Source organism: Exophiala bonariae (assembly GCF_035927105.1).
Source record: "Exophiala bonariae strain CCFEE 5792 chromosome Unknown scaffold_3, whole genome shotgun sequence".
NCBI classification, from domain to species: Eukaryota; Fungi; Ascomycota; class Eurotiomycetes; order Chaetothyriales; family Herpotrichiellaceae; genus Exophiala; species Exophiala bonariae.
In genome coordinates this window covers 1057811-1076280 of record NW_027042478.1, presented here as the reverse complement: position 1 = coordinate 1076280, position 18470 = coordinate 1057811, and the positions used below count along the sequence as shown (strand labels likewise).

At 49.5% G+C, this 18470-nt stretch overlaps 5 protein-coding genes across 5 annotated transcripts; 3 read left to right on the top strand and 2 right to left on the bottom strand.

Annotated features, from left to right (window-relative positions):
* Positions 1-878: 878 nt before the first annotated feature.
* Positions 879-5171, top strand: LTR84_007905 (uncharacterized protein; the record flags this gene model as incomplete). The annotated part of the gene is made up of 1 exon (XM_064851457.1): positions 879-5171. The coding sequence occupies one exon, from the start codon at positions 879-881 to the stop codon at positions 5169-5171; it is 4293 nt and encodes a 1430-aa protein (XP_064710460.1).
* A 631-nt stretch (positions 5172-5802) lies between these two features.
* Positions 5803-8577, top strand: LTR84_007904 (uncharacterized protein; the record flags this gene model as incomplete). Its single annotated transcript, XM_064851456.1, has 1 exon — positions 5803-8577. One exon carries the CDS (start codon positions 5803-5805, stop codon positions 8575-8577), a length of 2775 nt encoding a protein of 924 aa, XP_064710459.1.
* Positions 8578-9112: 535 nt separating this feature from the next.
* On the bottom strand, positions 9113-10843 carry LTR84_007903 (uncharacterized protein; the record flags this gene model as incomplete). Its single annotated transcript, XM_064851455.1, has 3 exons — positions 9113-10563; positions 10619-10676; positions 10727-10843. 3 exons carry the CDS (start codon positions 10841-10843, stop codon positions 9113-9115), a joined length of 1626 nt encoding a protein of 541 aa, XP_064710458.1.
* A 1317-nt stretch (positions 10844-12160) lies between these two features.
* Positions 12161-12811, top strand: LTR84_007902 (uncharacterized protein; the record flags this gene model as incomplete). Its single annotated transcript, XM_064851454.1, has 3 exons — positions 12161-12256; positions 12305-12586; positions 12656-12811. 3 exons carry the CDS (start codon positions 12161-12163, stop codon positions 12809-12811), a joined length of 534 nt encoding a protein of 177 aa, XP_064710457.1.
* Positions 12812-14947: 2136 nt separating this feature from the next.
* On the bottom strand, positions 14948-17998 carry LTR84_007901 (uncharacterized protein; the record flags this gene model as incomplete). Its single annotated transcript, XM_064851453.1, has 1 exon — positions 14948-17998. The coding sequence occupies one exon, from the start codon at positions 17996-17998 to the stop codon at positions 14948-14950; it is 3051 nt and encodes a 1016-aa protein (XP_064710456.1).
* Between the last annotated feature and the right edge of the window lie 472 nt (positions 17999-18470).

The window sequence follows — 18470 nt, the reverse complement described above, 5'->3', positions numbered from 1 at the left end:
TGTCAGACGTTGAGGTCGCCACCTGGGGCACCGGGCACTGCCAAAGACCCCATTTTTTCTCTTTTGCAAGGCGCGAGGCGCCTGCCCACGGCCCATTGCCCACTATTAAGGGACCCAAAGATGAACGCCCCAGAGAGTCTTTTTGACTGAGAAATTTGATCCATCCGACTTGGCTTCACCAGCTAAACAGATGCCTACTACTGTACATGCAGTGCAGTGCATGTCACAATCTCAAGTTTCAACTCACTGCAACCCCGTCTTTGCATACTACACCCGCCTCAATTTCATTCCAACATTCCACCCCATCTTTTCCCTGGCGATGCTTCATTTCTCTAGCTCCTTTGATTGCTAGCAGGATATTGTTCATCCACTACTTGATACTTTTTTCAGTCCAACTCGAACCGTTCTGGCCCTGGCTCAAACCATCCCCCGCGAATAACTCAGCCCTGAGGGTGGATATCCCAGGTGTAACCACTCTCTTCATCATCATCATTATTATTGCGCAACAAATTCTATCATCACCACAATCATCTTCACAAAAGAGCCTCCCAGAAATTCAACTCTCCCAAATGCTCAAAGTCCGCCCTCGATAGATCTGCTCCATTCTGTCTATCCAAGCTCAGGTAAGATGTTCCATTGATGAAGCCACTTACCCCTAAGCCTTATCGATGCCTGGGAAGACCTTGCAGATAAGATAATTGGCTAGGCTTTGTCACTAATCTTCCCTGTCCTCCATCACCACCCTCCTTGATATCATCCGCGATCACGGGCCTCCATGTAATCTGCACAGCAGTCTGACCATGCTTGTCTTCATATGTTCATTCAAAGCCCTGGCTCATTAACTGATTCTATTCCAGGCAGGACAAACATTAAGTCGTATGTCGACAGAAAATGACTCACTAGAGGGAGCGCCCGTCGATGCTAGGCAAGATGTGAATCCCACTGGCCCATCTCCATCTCTTCAATCTGTCTCGGAGCAAGATCTAGATGGAAATCTCACAGCCTCATTCAGTGGTACTCCCTCGGAGAAGTCTTCGGTTACTGGATCGTTGCTCAATTTACATGAAGTACTCAAACAAGGCTTTGGATTGAGCGACTCTCCTGACGAAGCACGTCAATGGCTTCTCACTTTCGGTAATCACAAACCAGGAACTGATGTCTCTTATCATCTCAAGAAAATTTCCCAGCAGATTGACGAGGAATCCGATGCCACAAGCTTTCTTTCGTTGTTGAACCAATGGCTTGTTTTGTGGTCAGCAAAGTCTGACCGAGAAAGAAAGGAGAACAAGACTTCCAGAACTGCCTCTCACAAAGAGCAAAAGAATCTCGAATGGTTGTTACGATACACTTCTGATTACCTTGCACTAGGACACCAGAGTTCCACTATCCCACACCTCGCTCAGACTGTGCAAGCCACTACAACAATTTGTCTCAACGCTAGTCGGTTGTCAGATATCAACTTGGGAGTTGCTGTTCTGTACACCATAGCCGCCAATTTTGATTTCCCAGAGAGTGGTCTGGAACAAACATTGGTGGTTCTATGTGCATCAGCTGCAAATCTTCCCGAAACACCGGATCACCTCTTTGACTGTGCAAAAATCTTGGCCACAGGTTGCCACAGTCTACGGGTTCTTGAAGCACTGGGCGCCTTTATATTGACCCCAACCTCTGCCAACAACAGCAAGAATCTGTCCCATGCCCGAGGGGCGACTCGCATCTTACGCATACTTCTTCTAGAGAAGGAAAAGGGTGGTGAATTTGTCGTCGAATTGGAGAGCGTCATTGACGTATTGTACACTGCTAGCAGTCAGGGCATCCTCCGCCTCGGCCATGATATCCTTAGTACATTGCACTCACTCTTGTGCTGTGAGGCGAGGCACGAAGAGATCCTAGAGCTTGACTTCGGCAAAATTGTCGAAACTGTGCAATACTGTCTGGAGGCGAACCCACTTGGTTTTCCGCCCGGCAGGAGGGAAAGCCTTGTTTTGTTTCCCACACCGCCACAGGAAGATGATAATCGACAGTACGAGCGATACTTCCGTGATCGAGAAGCAATGGCTGGAAAAATCGGCCAAGACCTTGGACAATTATTTGAGTCTCTTCCGCTACCTTTTCGTGGTATCATCGACACATTCTTCCTCTCGTATCCGCAATTTGCTGAGTCTTCTCAGCTGATACTGAGTCTGAGCAATTTGCAGAATCGTTATTTGGAAGGCGACAAAGATGATGCCAGGAAAGAGTATGCCGAAAAGATTTATGACAATATTGTCCAAAACACTACGCTACCACTGGCCTGTCGCCTGAAAGGGATCGAAGTTGTTGTGCACTCGGGAGATCAAATAACGGACGCTGAAGCAGAACCCATGCAAGTGAGCACACGAGCTTATGGCTGGATACTGGATAAATTGCTCAACCAAATCGATGTTGAGCAAGACCGACAAGTTTTTGGCACACTGCTGAGATCACTTGAGTATATGACCGGCAACTACGCAGCGGCAGCGAAGGAGGCCGCGTTGACCATGCGGACTCTGGAAAAACTCAGCAGCCTCATATTAGTCGGTCCAAGATCAGGCTCTTGGAGCGGCGAACTAGCTATCTCGGCCACGAATGTCCTCACGACAATCTTTGCTTACAGCATGCATACCGATGCACACGCTGCGGTTCGAGCATTCGAGATTTTGTTGGAGGTCGCAAGCCCTGTGTGTAAATCCCGAACTGCACGGCTTATCTCGAAGCGGTTACTCTTTCGACTGCGTGCCGATGACGCGGGCTTCATCTACATCAATGCTACCAGCGAGAGTTCAAATATTGCCGCTGCCTTGCTCCGAACTCGGGAGTCGGCGGAGGCTTTTACGTACGAGATTCCCACGACGCAAAGACACTCAGCTAGTAGCACGAGCTTGTCAAGTAAATCGGAAGCCAATGATCCTACTTGGATCTACCCCGATACTGAAGATGTTGATTTCCCGTTTGCTGGACGCTCTTCAAAGATACTCAATGTTGACCGTGGTGCCGGTGCTGGCGTCCAAGCCGAACTAGACATGGACACCTGGCTGATGAACATCATCACATGTCTACACACTGATGTGGATTGGGAAACTTACGGCTACACGATCGTTCACGTCGCGGCACAGCTAAGCAATATTTCATTGTTTCTCAACTCCCTGGAAGCGGTAGTGAAGCTTCGGCAAGTGCTCTGTGGACAGATTGTCAATGCGACTTTTCGCGAAGCGCCTCAACCGAGTGGACTGAAGAAATCAGATGTGGCTATATGCATGTTTCACTTTCTCACTTCATTGATCCCATACGCGACGATGAAGTCAGAATCCATCCAGAAAGGGTTTGGAGACGATCTTGTTCGTGCATTCATTTCAGGGCTTGGCGCAGCATGGGAGGGTACGTCTCGAAATTGCATACATTCGTTGTCTGTGTGCAGTCTCGAGATACCATCTTCGGTGGCCTCGTTATATCCAACAATCATCGACAAGATGTCCAAGAACATGACTCAAGCACATCTTACAAGCCACATTCTTGAGTTTCTCACCGAGGTTGCTTTGCAAACCGAAATGCATTCCAACTTGAATCCTGATGAAATCCAAATAATATTTGGCATCTGCATTCAATTCCTCGAGAAGACTCGCGAGCAACATCAAGCATTTGTGACATCACCACCAGGTAGAATGAACGCAGGAACACGGCACAGTGGAATGAATTTTCGCCGACCACCATACCGAGCAGCAATGCTGGTAGACAATGGACTGCCACAATACGCAGCCGCGTTGGCCTACCATAACATGATCTTTTGGTTCTTGTCACTTCGGCTCGAAAGCCGGGCCAAATATGTATCATGGATTGTGCCTCGCCTTATCTGGAAGAATTCCAGGGGAGAAGAGACGATAGATGAACAGAGCCAGGTGCTGATTGACATGATGCAGAGAACGGCATATTCCGATCTTGGGGAGACAACTCCAGATCCCGATTTTGCTGGGCCAGATGATGGGCCAGTCTCCAACAAATCTTGGATCGTGGGTTTGAGTGTCATCACAGCGGCAACATCAGGACATACCGGCAAGACACAAATCACTAAGCGACAGGCATCAGGCACGACGTACGCCAGTTATCAGCAGCGTACTACACGCCTTCCATCCCATCACGCACCCAGTCAAACTCAGATCCGCCACGAGGAAGCGACAACCGAAATATTGCCATCTCATGTACTGCTTCAAATGATGGCTAGTGCGGCAACCACCAGCTTAGCTGATCAGCCACTTCAATTGCCGCAAGAAGACTATGTGACTCGAGCCTTAGATATGTTTGATCGAGTTCCGACTGTGGCCAGCCACAAGATAGGAGTTATGTATGTCGGACCTGGGCAATTGACCGAATCAGCATACCTTGCCAATACTAGTGGCTCTCCGGACTTTGAACGTCTTCTGGATGGCCTTGGCTACACAGTGTCGTTGGAACCACCACTTCGATTCAATCCACAAGGATTAGAATATCCTCGGGACGGAGAGAAGACAATAGCATGGCGTGATCGGGTGGCAGAAATCGTGTATCATATCCCAACCTTGATGCCGACTGAAGCAGACGATCCTCAATGCATTACCAAAAAGTCGCACGTCGGAAATTGTCATGTGAACGTTATCTTCAATCGATCAGGAACGACGTGGAAGATGGATAACTTCAAGTCACAGCTCAATTATGTGAATATTGTTATTAAGCCAGCATGCCGCGGCAGAGCGGAGGAGGATTTGGAATTTTTACCAGGGTTCTATTGGGTCCAGGTCATCACCAGAGATGGGCTGCCCAATTTGTCACCGGCGGCAGAACCCAAAGTCATTTCAGCCGAGAAGCTTGCGCAATTCGTTCGAGTGTTGGCAATCAATGCCAGCCAGTTCTGTCTGACTTGGAATACCAAAGATAGCGACAGAGAATATCCTAGCGAGTGGCGGACCAGATTGCAGCACATCAAGATGCTCAAAGAGCGGGTTTTGGCTAAAGCCGCTGACAAGCAACAGTTGGCAGCCTTGACCTCGCCTGCGGCAAACTCTTCTGCGCCAGGAACATCGAGTGGTAGACGAACACCAGTACCTCGAGACGAATCAACTGCAACACGCAGAGATGGGATGCTGGCAACTCAGCTTGATTTCAGTGCTTGGACGCTCTAATACAGATACCATATCAGAGCCTAAAAAACAGTAAATGGAAATGGGAACGGGGGAGATGGATGGGGACTGGAGGAGGCATTCAATACAAAACAGCATGGAGTTGGGGCATCAAAAAGTCCTGTGTGATACGGACCGGACCACAAAAAGCATTGCATGAGCAGGTTACAGGAAAAGTTTGTGAATTTATCTTGTCAGGAGCCGACAAAAGAGAGCTCGTTAATGTGTACAGCAAAAAGTGGGCATGGACATCTTGACCTTGACCTGGTCTATTTACCAAGCCGAGGAGTGAGCTCATGTAGACGGCCAAAGATAAGAAATGGTTCTCAAATAACGACGTCCAAGTGTGTTGTTGAATGCCATCAAGTACTTGTGTACCTAGGTAGGTAGTAAAGTGTGGCGTCGGAGTGATATTGGCATGTGCCACATTGACGACGTCACCCCTTCAAGTTTCCCCGCCATCATCATCTCGTCCGTCTTCCCACTGCCAGTGACTGCACGGGCATTTGCACCTCGAGTAGGCATCAGGAATTCCTGAACTCAATCCAACAACACCACGCCACTGGTATTGAATTATATTAGACGCAATCATGCGCATCGGTTTCCATCTACAACCATCACATATTCTATAACTATGGCATCCGATAAGTCTCCCAGGCCAGGTCCACCCTCCCCATCAGCCTCCTTCTACGACATGTCCGACGACGAAGAAGGCGGTTACAATACCATCACTCATGCCGCTACCACCAAGGGCGTCAAACTCCTGTTCTCTAAAAGCAAAGTCTATGTCCATCCTACCCCTTCGGCCAAAGACAATATCCCGGGCTTCATCGCTCTCGTCCAGCAAAAGTCCGCCCCCCTCTCCTCCGACCAACGTCCCACTTCTTCCGACTCGTCCAAGAAGACCGCCAATGCTGCATCCTACCTCCTCGCCTGGGTTCCAGAATCCTCACTCGCCCAAGATGGTCTCAGCACCTACGTCAAGGTTGACATGAAGGACAGCGGCTCACCTCCCAAGCAAACATATCTTGTTCCCCCTCTACCGCTCGCCACCACCTTTGACGAGTCTCCTGTTGGGCCCTATGCATTCTCTTTCCCTTTATCTAGCATATATTCTATTCACGTACGGCCTCCGAGCTTAGGTTGGTGGTACGGCAGCATAGTTATGAACACTCGTGCCGGTGCTAGTCTACCTGCATTGTTCTTCCACGACTCGGAATGCGAGAGTACGATATTACAGAAGAAGAAGCGAGCCCGGGAGTCCTTTGACCCCTTTGGTGAAAATGGAGAACTCTTTTGGGGTGGAGACGAGGTCTTGCGATGGCTTAAAAGATATGTCAATGTCGAAAGGAGCACGGCTGAGCCCTCAATTTACCTCATCGATCCCACAGAAGAAGATCGCCTCGGCTTTGGGCAAGGCCGCAAGTCCTTGGAAGGACGAGATGGGTCAAACAGTCAACCTGCAGGCTCCAAACAAACTCAGAAGCAACCGTCGGGACCTGGAATGGACCCTTTGACCAAAGCTTTGAAAGAAACAAGATGGAAGATCCTCGAACAACTATCCAAGGTCACCACATTTACGAGACGCACAGCCGAGGATCTTGCTAACAACAAGAGTATTCCCCCTCAGGTACGGCGTCTGATACAGAATCCAGAGGTTCAAACGTTGCAGGATGAGTTCGACAGCGCAAAACTCTATCTCGCCAGATGGGCAATGAGTATTGCAGAGCAGGGTGAAAGAGACAAGAACCAGAGAATATGGACAGCCAGAGACGCACTCGATTCAGAAGAAACTAGTGTCGGCGACTTCGAGATCCTCGACATGGAAGCTGGCCGAATGACACTGAGTGATAGTAAGAGACGGCCGGTCAATCTTCAGGAATGGAAGTCATTCTTCGACTCCAAAGGTAAACTTCAGATCACGGTTGATGAAGTCAAAGAACGAATATTTCATGGTGGTCTTGACCCAGAAGATGGTGTTCGAAAGGAAGCATGGCCATTCATTCTTGGTGTTTATGATTGGGCCAGCACAGAAAGTGAACGGCATGCCTATATGAATAGCAAGAGGGACGAATACATTCAATTAAAGGGAGCATGGTGGGATAGGACTATGGAAGGGAATGCGACTCCCGAGCAAGAAGAGTGGTGGAAAGAGCAGAAGATCAGAATCGGTAAGTCATCTTCAAAGCATCATCATCGATCCTTGCCTCATAATCTCGCTGACCTTGCCGCTCGCCATGTAGAAAAAGATGTACATCGAACGGATCGGCATATCCCCTTGTTTGCGGGTGAAGATATTCCCCACCCTGATCCAACCTCCCCCTTCTACAATCCCGATGTTCCAGGTACAAATGTTCACATGGAACAACTAAAAGACATGCTTCTCACCTATCTCGAGTACGACACGCCACCCTCAGAGACTTCTGCCAAAGGCAAATCCTCCTCGAAGTCCTCTCAGCCACGCTATCAAACTCGAAATCCACACCCGCAGAATCTTGGCTATGTCCAAGGCATGTCCGATCTGCTTTCTCCCTTGTACGCTGTTTTCCAAGACGATGCCCTTGCTTTCTGGGCATTCGCGAGCTTCATGGTCCGTATGTCCCGGAACTTCGTCCGTTCGCAAATTGGGATGCGCTCCCAACTCGCTACGTTGGACCAGTTGGTCCAAATTCTTGATCCCAAACTTTACCTCCATCTTCAATCTGCCGATTCGACGAACTTTTTCTTCTTCTTCCGCATGTTGTTGGTTTGGTATAAGCGAGAATTCGAATGGTCTGACACTCTACGGCTTTGGGAAGTTCTGTGGACGGATTACTACAGCAGCCAATTCCATCTCTTCATCGCGGTGGCGATCCTCGAGAAGCATCGTGATGTCATTATGGACCACCTCAAACACTTCGACGAAGTCCTCAAGTATATCAACGAACTCTCCGGTACGATTGAACTTCAGGAGATCCTCTTCCGGGCCGAAGGCCTATTCAAGCGGTTTGAGAAAACGGTGGAAGCCATCGACCGTAAGAACACCTTCCCAAGCCCAAGCACTGAAGAGGAAGGGGTGAGGCAGAGAAAACTCGGCGGCCTCGCCGACGCCACCGAGTCTCAGAGCACGAACACGACGCAGAAGAAACTCAATCATAACAACGCAAGCAACAGACAGGCCATCATGTCCGGCCCTGGCGTCCCCACATCGAAAGCGCAGCAACGCCAGCAACAATCCACAGGTGCCGCCGGTCCATCTTCCCCGTCAAAAGGGAGACAGATACAGTCTAGCCCTGACGGGCAAGAGAACAAGGAGAAAGTCATCACGCCACAGCTCCGGCTTCTGCTCAGCAGGAAAATCATCACGCTCGATCCGACGGAGGAGGACACGGCGGCGTCCCGGACGCGGGCGAGCGGGTTGAAGGACTAGATGATGATGACCGCTCATCACGGTTCGGTCCTGGTAGTAAAGAGTGTTGTGGCTTTGGCTTCTGGTTTTCATCCAAGAGATGCAGAAGAGCCGGCTTTGAGTTCCGGGGGATGGAAAATAGCATGTCCTGCCTGCCTTACATGTCTTGACTGTTAGACTGCAAAATACGTGTACACCGCTTATATATACCGTTGCTTGAGTGCGGTGGGCCCGACCAGCTACCTTGCGCCGCCTTTGAGGGGTTTCCATGAGTTTCAATGAGGGATGAATGCTGTACTAGCAATCTTTGGTATTGCTCTAACACTGCTATTCCGATTGTTAATGCGATAATGCAATGCTGTAATGTATCTGTTTCTCATCTTTATTCATGTTGAGCAACATTCCATCCTCGATTGATTCAACGATTACCCGGTGTAGGACCACTTCTTCAATGGACAGATATAACGAAGATGAGAGCTTCCTGCAAAGAGCCATCCTTCTGACAGCTCACACGCCAACTTTTCGAGCTCGAGTTTCTTGACCCAATTTATCTTCTTCACATTGCCATGATGCCGAATCTCTCCTTGAGCGTAGCTATCTTTCTCTCCGTCAGAGCTCGATTGAATTCTACATTTCCAGGAATGTAGACATCGCCAAGGTAATTGTCATAGCGGATGAAATCACAATTATTGCTTGTTTCTGAGGGATTAGCAGTCGGTAGATTGAGATGTGGGCACAAATGATCTTCAAGAAGTGATGCAACCTTGAAGTTGGCAAAGGGGGTGAGCATCGCGGTGTCTAGACGTGAGCGTTTCGAGGTGGAGTTGGGTAAAACGAGGAAGTCGACCCGGGACTCTAGCCAACCAGAGGTATCAATCCAGAAACTCGATTTGTCTCCCTCAGATTGTAAGGTGCTCGCAGCTTGTGCCAACACATCTGATATGATTGAGTCGAGCTTCTGCCTCTTGGTGACAAAACGGCGTGACGCAGTGAACGGAGTGATCAAGAAGATTGGAAGTGTAGATGGAGCCGAGTTGTATCTGTATCCTCCGTCACCTGTAGCACCAGATTCAAATTGATTGGTGGCCGAATCATGAGGGTAAGCCGTTTTCCTGATGTTGTGAACCAAGTCGATGATAGCAGCTTTCATTTCGGCCTTGAACTTGTTGATGGCGCGGTCACCGTGATTCTTCTTGTCAGCGAAAAACAACATGAAATCGACCAATCCGAGCTGCAACACCAAAACGGACGGGCGATAAGAGCTGAACGACCACGGGCGCGAGAAATGTGCCGTCGATGGTGAGCCTGAACGAAAGAAGAGGCTGCCGATAGTCTCCGGAGAGCTCTCACGTGGCAGGAGACCCAGCTTTGATGTGGGAATGAGAACCGTGTCCACAGACAGTCGCTTTCGAACGAACTCAGTCCAGGCAATTAATCGGCCAGCCATCACTCCGTCATCTTCGTTAGCTGCAAAAGCTGTGAGTGCGGTTTCAGAGCCGACAATTTCGATGGTTTTCTTTTCTTGAGTTTTCCAGCAAGAAAGTTTGGCTTGGACAAAATGGCCATTGGGACAATAAAAGAACGGATTACGCAGAACCGTTCTGGGGTGTTGACTGGAAGATTTCTCAAACGTTCCAGGCTGCAGAGGCTTGTCGACCCAGATACCCTTGAACTCCACTGTACCACTATCGGTACCAGGGCTACCAAGATGGGTGATTTTCACCTTGTAGGCCTTTGAAGGGTCCAAATCATCGGCAATTTCGATCATGCCGAAGGCATTATCATAACCGATATAGTCGTGATTGTCATTTACCTGGACCAGCAAGCTTACTTGGCGGGAGGGGGGTTGATTGGGACTTGCTGGCTGGAGGATGGCATGATCGGTATGTCGATCGACGAGTATTCTCTCCTCTTTACCTTGATTGATCTCTTGGTCGTCAACGCTGATATTGCTCAGCTCGCAATAAAGTGAAGTGGTGTTTGTAATAACAAATTCGAGGTAAGAACCTGAAGCAAAGGTCAGAAGCTGGATCGAGACGTGGGGAGCAGCTCGATGGCTTACCAGGAAGGGCGGCATCCCGTCTCAATTGGTTTGCGGCGGTGGTCCATCGGCCGACGAACTGCAAAAGGATCAGCTATGAAAGATGGTCAAATGTGAAGGCCAACGCACGTGGAGGAACTTGTGGCTGGATGGGATGAAAGTATGGCCCGTCCTGCCCATCGCCTGTCGAACGAAGCCATTTGAAAGGCGGTTGGGAATAGTCGAACCCGGGGGAGTGATCGTCATGGCGGCAAAAGTAAGCAAGCAGGACACAAGCAAAAGGGCAATGCCCATTAGCATACGGATGGAATTGAGAGCTTCCATGATGGGCCGCTAGACCATCTTGAAGGACATTCTGAAGTGCAGTGCGGAGGACAAGTAAAGTAAAGAAGGAGAATGGGATTGAACTGAATTGAGGTTGCTGTGAAATCGAATGAGAATGGTCCTTGGTCGTAACGTAACGCGTGAGGTTGAATATGGCCTCCGACGCGTGCTTGCCAATTAACCAGAGAGTATCTGATCTGGTAGGCACCTGCCCAAGTAGACACAAGTGAACACCTTCATTGATCACAAATAGGTCATAGTCCAATTCTCATCATCTTAATTCTTCCTGGATTGAGCCACTCCACACTGGCATCTCCAGGACAGATGGACTTGGCAAAAGATACTCATCCCTCATGAAAAGAAATATATCTTTACATCCAAGCATCCAGAGCAGTCATGGTTCACTGGAGAGGTCAATACTGATCAGGACCGATCCCCGAAGCCCACGGCTCTTTCAGGGAGGGTATGTATCAAGATTCAGCATGTCTCGTAGGTAAGTGATAAGCTACCTAGGTACCTAGGCTTTCAAGTTATCTGCTTGATCTTAGGACACATGGAAGGAGAAATCTGATGGCATTTGAGGTCGGCGACTCTCGTTAACTAGGTCCCGCCGAGGTGCTATTCGTATATGTTCTAGGCCCCATTAGGGCTACTCTTGCTTTTAGGACACATGGAAAAGGATGAAATTCGTGCCGCGGGGACGCCAAACGCCACCCGCCCGGGGCGATACGCTAAGACCCCTGGGCGCCCCCAGCAATGTCCAGCCACTAGAAGTCTCCCTTCACGACGATGGACAACAGCAACCTTCAATTGAAAGCACAGCTGGAGGCGTACCAGGAAGGCATTGGTCATGTGCACCAGTGTCAATATGGAGCAAACTCGAACCCCCTCCATCCTTCACTTGAAACGATCTCGAATCTCAGCGCAAAGCAGCTCGAAAGGCTCGACAATAAACAGAAAGCAGTCTTGGTCCCATTCACTCTGGTGACTGGACTCCAACAAGTCTCTAGGGAGACTGCCTACGAAGGGTTACCCCAGACTAACCGATTATGCCAGTTCCACACCCTCCTCCTTACACCGTACGATATGAAGTGATCTTAGGGTTCGGTATTTGAAAAGAAAGAGACGGTACGCAGAACACCTCCTGTTCTGGACATTCGACGTACCTCTCCTCTTGGATCTAGGGACTTTTCTACCACTACTTGAACAACAGCGCGCTCTACTGCCATCCGACTTGAAATGCCTACAGCAATCATAGCCACCACCCTTCAAGCCGCTGGCTTATCGACTCTCTCCAACGTTCTCGCACAATTTATCAAAGCAAACAGAGAGAAGGTACTCTTCCACCCCAACCCTTCTCATGCAATTCCTAACCTTTGACAGAGATCCTATGGCGTCAACATCCGAGCCCTCCTCTCCTTCGTCATCTTCACCCTCATATCATGTCCACCCAACATCCTCTGGCAGGAATTCCTCGAGCAGAAATTTCCTGGGTATACATACCATGCAGCGACTGGAGAGAAAATATTGGACAAGGGCAATACAGCGCGAAAGCTTCTGTTTGATCAGACCTTGAGTGCTTTCGTCAACACGGTAGCTTTTGTGGCTGCTATGGCTGCATTCAAGGGGAAAGGTCTCAGAGGCATCCAGAGAGAAGTTGAAAGAGTAAGTCATCCCAAACGGTGCGCAGCAAAACTGTGAGGAGCACCTGTTGACACGTGTAACCATGGATAGGATGTCGTTCCCCTCATGATCAACAGCTGGAAACTTTGGCCAGTAGTCGCCATCATCAACTTTACCTTGGTTCCCGTGGAGCGCAGGATCATTCTCAACAGTGTTATTGGCCTTTTTTGGGGTATCTATCTCAGTCTGGTCGCAGCACTAGATTGATGGCGTAAATCTCTTTGTTGGCATCAGTTCGACAATCATCAGATCGCGCCGGAGAGCCACGATGACCGACTGAGTATCAGTTGATCTTCAACGACAATGCAGTTCCGGACCGGGCCAGTTCTCCCATCAATGAGCACCTCTCTGAGCGAAGGCCAGCGCCCCTGGTTTACAGACTGCCCCTGCAAGTGGATTTGAGACCACTAAGGAATTTCAAAACTCACTGTCGACACCATGAGCCTCGGCCATGCTTAATCCTAGATCATCGATGCTACTGCACGACCAGGCCTTTGGCCCGTTAGTATGTCAGCCAGTGACGACCACGACACAGATGGAGCATTCGCGCAGGAAGCGAAGCTCCAGCTAATGGATTTTTGGGTGGGCTTTCTTCTGCACACTCGGCCCAAGTGAGCCGCGCTTGGGGCCAGAGCTACGCAAGCACTCACGTGGCCGACACTCCTCGAAAGAAGTATGGTCAATCGAACCTTCCACCATCAGCACATTGATAGGCGAGCAGTTCTGCTTGGGATGCGGTCGCGTCATCCGTCTTGAATAAGCACGCAAGTAAGCAAGCAAAGGCGCCCGATGCCCTGTTTTTTGGAGAATATACATATGACATGCACTCAATCAATCAATGGACCGATCTGAAGATGAGCTTTCTCCACACAACATGTCGAAATCAAGCCAGCACGAAAGGCGCTTTAGCCCCAGTAGATTCAACCTTTCCATGTCCAAATCTATAAGTAGGCACCACGCAATTTTCAACGGGAGTGCATGATGAATCTTTCTTCTCGTTTGTACTCCAGGTCAGGTCAGCTCAGGCTTCCCATCGATCGTCTCATACTTTGACTCGCCACTGTATTTGTATCTGTTGTTGGGGCGGGGCCAGAGTCTGTTGGATGCGTATGATGACTATCGCCTCCAGGCTATGTACCCTAAGATATGTAGGTCGTGAGATGTTGAGCGAGCAATACAATACCAGGTAATTACAAGGGTTCATCCACAAGGATGGCGTAGAGAGAGATCCCGTCATTACCAGGAGTCACGCTGACTGATCAAACTCATCGCCACTAGCATATGTGTGTTTTGAAGGAAGGAAGAAAAAAAGACAAAGAGAGATCGCGATGGACGCTTTGCGTATTTCTAGATCCCGCAACAGGCGGTAGCTGTTCCAATATATGTGTATGTATTGATTGTATTTATCCGTGTGTGCAGATTCCAATCCCGTTTCCATCCGCTCCAGCATCCGCAGGTATCTGCAGGAAAGGAAATGTTCTCCTCATAAATTCGTGAAAAGGCCGCACATGAAGCGGTCAGGCTGAGGTTCGGCCGCTGGAAACAATGCCATCCCATCCATTCAAATGCCGATCCAAAAAAAAATTTCCCCACCCCAATATCGAATTACGTCCGTCCATATATAGGTGTGTGTATGTGTATGTCTGTTCTCGGCACTGGAAATGTTTTGTCTGGTTGTCTGATGTTCCGACCATCGATCCCGGTAGAAATCCACAGGAAATGAAATGAAATCAAATCATAATCAAAAAGCCAATCGCCTGCCAAAAAGCATGTATGTGTATATTGTACAATGTTCTTCCCGCAAAAATGGTCGCTTGAGAACGGGTATCGTGCATGTCTTCTCTTTCTCTCTTCCCGTCTATCTATCCCGTAGAGCCTTGTTCGCTGCTTGGATCATCATCGCTGGTTGCCCAGGCACATCCAAGAGCTGAGCTCGTCGTTCATCGTGAATGGAGGTTCCGAGGGTCGTCAAGTTGTATGCATGTGCGTTTGAAGTCGTAATAGTTCGATCCGCGAATTTCACAATTCGCTCAAATCATATGCGGGCGCAAGGAACAGTCTTCGTCTGCTTGACTTCGTTCTCCTGATTCATTCATGCCAACAATATATGCAAAAGTCCTGTGTCGTCGTGTTCGCTCGGTAAATGTGGTAGTGTGATGTGCCGCTATGCCGACCAGTCATGGCAGTCCAGTCTCCCTTTCCCCTTCCAAATTCATCTATAGTACAATGGTTGTGGTGTGAGGAGCTTAACTTCATGCGAAATTATCCCCTTCATTCAGAATCAGCCTCGCATTGCAAGTCATTTAGTTTGTGCCGAGTGTGAGATTTAATGATTCCACAAACTCACACACGATCGAGTAGCGGAGCACTGGCGTTGTTCCGGGGCCGGTAAAACGTCCCGGGCCGTTCTTTCTTCAGCCTCTCCCTCGCTCGGGCGTGTTCCAGTTGCGATTCTGCGTTCTTTGCGACAACGGAGCTGCCGATTCCAAGACCCATACCAAGCAAGTTCTTGCTCAATCCTTCTTTGACCTTCGGGGCTGGAACCACTTTGGTTGCCCGCAAGCTCTTCTTCCTCTCAACCTTGGCCTGGTATTCTTCGATTGCGAGAACAGAATTCCTTCTCTTCGGTACATCTGTTCTAGCAAGAACTCTCCATGCCTTGAAGCTTACATTTTTCGTGCGTACTGCAGTCTCCATATCAGTCGACAAAGTCGCCACTGTACTGGGCCATTGGGTCTCTTCTTTAATCGACATTGGGCTGACTGAGGCAATAGAGGCACTTCCTGTCGATCTATGCCTTGAATGAGGTGTTGTATTCCCAGTCTTGCAAGATCCGCTACAGTAAGCTTTGGTATTCTTTCTAGCTGCTTTCGGGCTGATGAGATCTTGTGGTGTGGGTAACTCCACTGGAGAAACTGGACGTCGGGTTACAGCTTTTGCATCAACAGCTAATAACTCAACAGCTTTCTCCAAGTCGATACCGGAGCCGCTATCACACATGGCGAGTGCTTTCCTCGCTCGTGTCTCTTCAAACCCCAGTTCTTTGACAAGTATATTCATGGCTTTATCGACAGGATCAATCACTTCAAAATTTGTCATCGCAGCGCGTTCTGGTTGTTGGAAAGGTACTTTCGGCCCTGGAACTGCATAGTGCATAGGAAATAGCGTGGCCCCAAGCTTTGCACTTACAGTTGGCGCAGTGGCTAATCCATAGAAAGCCGATGGATCCGCTGAAGGAGATGTGGGTAGGAGGTTAGCAGGCCCAGGAGCGAGATTTTGGGGATCACAATCGGGACGAATCTCGAGACTGGTATTTGCCGTAATCATAGTTGAAACTGGTCTTCTCTTATTCATCGAAGTGTCGATCCGCAACGAGTGGCCAAGTATCACCGTCCCCGAGTTGGAGGGAGCAGTGTTTAGTGTCTCATCGAATGATCTTGTTGGTCTGTGAGAAGGAACTCTTGGCATGGAAAATTTGGCAGCTTTCAGCGCGGCCTCTTCCATCACTCGGTCTTGATAAACTCTCGAGATGGCTGTCAGAAGGAAAGTAGTCCGACTCTGTCCTGGAGGAGGCACAGGCCAATTCGTCGTGAGACCCAGCATATTCGCTTGTTCGAACAAGCAAGAAGAAACGGAAAGCACGGTCTGCGGTCCAAGTGTTACGAGATAGGCAATCCACTCATTCAGGTGCTCCTGCTCTGAAGTGTTTTGGCCCACTTCCCAGTTGTCGAAGACACCGAATTGTCTGGCTTCTTGCTCTCGTCCATGGAAACCACTAAGAAGACTTTGTAGGGAATGCCACAATTCATTGATATCTTCGAGTTCGGCGATGCTCAGGCCATTATCGTTCCCAATTCCGAAGCCTGGTCCACGTTTCTTGTTCTTCGCGGCTCGGGTGCCATTCAGCCAATCAACTTGTGCCTGAATCGCATTCGCTTGATTGCCAAACAGGACACAAAATGTCCAGATGCGTAGGAATGCATTCTGAATATCAGCCCTTCTCTGCTCACTGCGTCCAAGCAAACCCTCGAGTGTGGCCGGCTTAAAAGATGATGCGTGCTGCTGGAGAGCATGGTCTCGAACAGTCGCAAGGGTCTTGAAGTCATTCATGAAATCCTTCAAAGTGAAAATGTCAGAGCCCTCTTGAGCTAAGATGCTCCGTCGGAGCTCCCAAGCAGGACGCGATGATTTAGCGATGATATGGCTGACTAGGCTGGATTCGTTTCGCTGAAATGTCCTCAAGAAACCCTTACTAACCATTGCTGCGGAGGCTAGGTCGTCCAGGTCGTCCAAATTGCTCATGATCCTGTGGATGACACTTTCCGCCGTGGTAGCCGATATTAGGCTTCGTGACTGTCTCTGGTGACGTCTAGTAACCTGTAAGGATTTTGACATCGGAATGGAAGAAGGTGCAATGTTCATCGTGTGGCGTTTCTGAAGTGCAGGAGTAGTATTTCGAAGGCCTACATTTTCCGAAGCGGAGCGTTTCCTCCTGTGGTTGGGTGCTGCTGCCTTGCCTCGCTGTGCGTCTCGGATAGCCTTAGGTGTCCAGGCTGGCAATTCCAATATCGACTGCCCGGTCGAGGCACGCCTGATAGAAGTGGTTCGCTCGGGATGAGAAAATGTTTGCTGAGAGAGTTTGGGCGTTGGTGGTGACTTTTGACTTTGTCGACCCACTGATTTGACGGGCTGGCTAGAGTGGCTGAGAAGTAGATTTGGTGCAGATAATGACGCAACCTTCGTCTCATCTGGACCTGGAGGGAGTGGTTTGTCAAGATTTAACGGTGATGGAAGGGCGGGACTGACAGGTGGCACCTGCGCTTTCGATCTCGAACGATTGGTGCCTTCGTGGGAGCCACTGCTGGTGCGAGAAGAAAATTGTTGGTTCGATTTTACGATTCGGATTGACGGCCGTTTCTTGGTTGCTGGAGCTTGGGAGGCTTCGGCCCACGGCTCAGGGCAGGGCGAATAGCTTGAGCTTGAAGACTGTCTGGTCACCAGAGGAGAGAAGTCACTCTCCCGTTGGCTGGTTTGAGAATACCTGGAAGAGCCTGTAGAGTCGTTCCGGACGATGTCGAGATGGAGGTTGCTGTACTGATGCCCATAAGCCTTCTGGTTTGTCAAGGCCTGTGACCGCAAATCTGTTCTGGCGGAACCTGGTATAGCAGAGACCGAAAACGCTGCGTTTGCAGATTCTAGGAGTTGTGCTGCTCGTTCATCTGGACTAGGATAGTTGGTAAATTGGTCGAACAAGTCTGAGAACGACTGAGCATCGATTCGTGAAATGTCGGGCAATATGAGCTCGGGCTTGCCTTTGTTGACACCGCCATTGGTGCCGGACCTTCTGAATAGGAAGGAAGAGCGGTCTTTATTCAAACGTAGAATGGAAGTCATGCTTGAGTTGATGTAGGTCAATGCCGTAGGACCAAGCTCCCACGGGGCCCTGCTGTCAAAAAGTGCTCGAGAAAACGTTGAAGTTGCAATGAAGTCTCAACCCACGGACGCATTGCGCATGGATGAAGGATGGATCGGTGCGACGAGCAGGGTTGGAGTCGATTGAAGAACGGCAGTTCCTAGGTCAAGGCAGTTTCTTTTCGCTTGTCGGATTGTGCAACACTCAGATCCGATCATGCTTCATCTTTCGATTTGAGTTAGGTGGTTGGGTTCGACAGCAGACCCAAATAGACCCGTGCTGGGAGGGGACCTGGGATTATAGCCAAGTTGGACGATTCTGGGACCAGGAATGACCAGGCTCGCTGGCTGGGGCTCAAAAAGAGCTTAGCATGTCGAAACCCAGGTTCCAGTGGCGCGGGCTAAAGATATCAACGCCAATGGGGCGAAGTTAAGGCGCAGGCCTCCTGCTGGC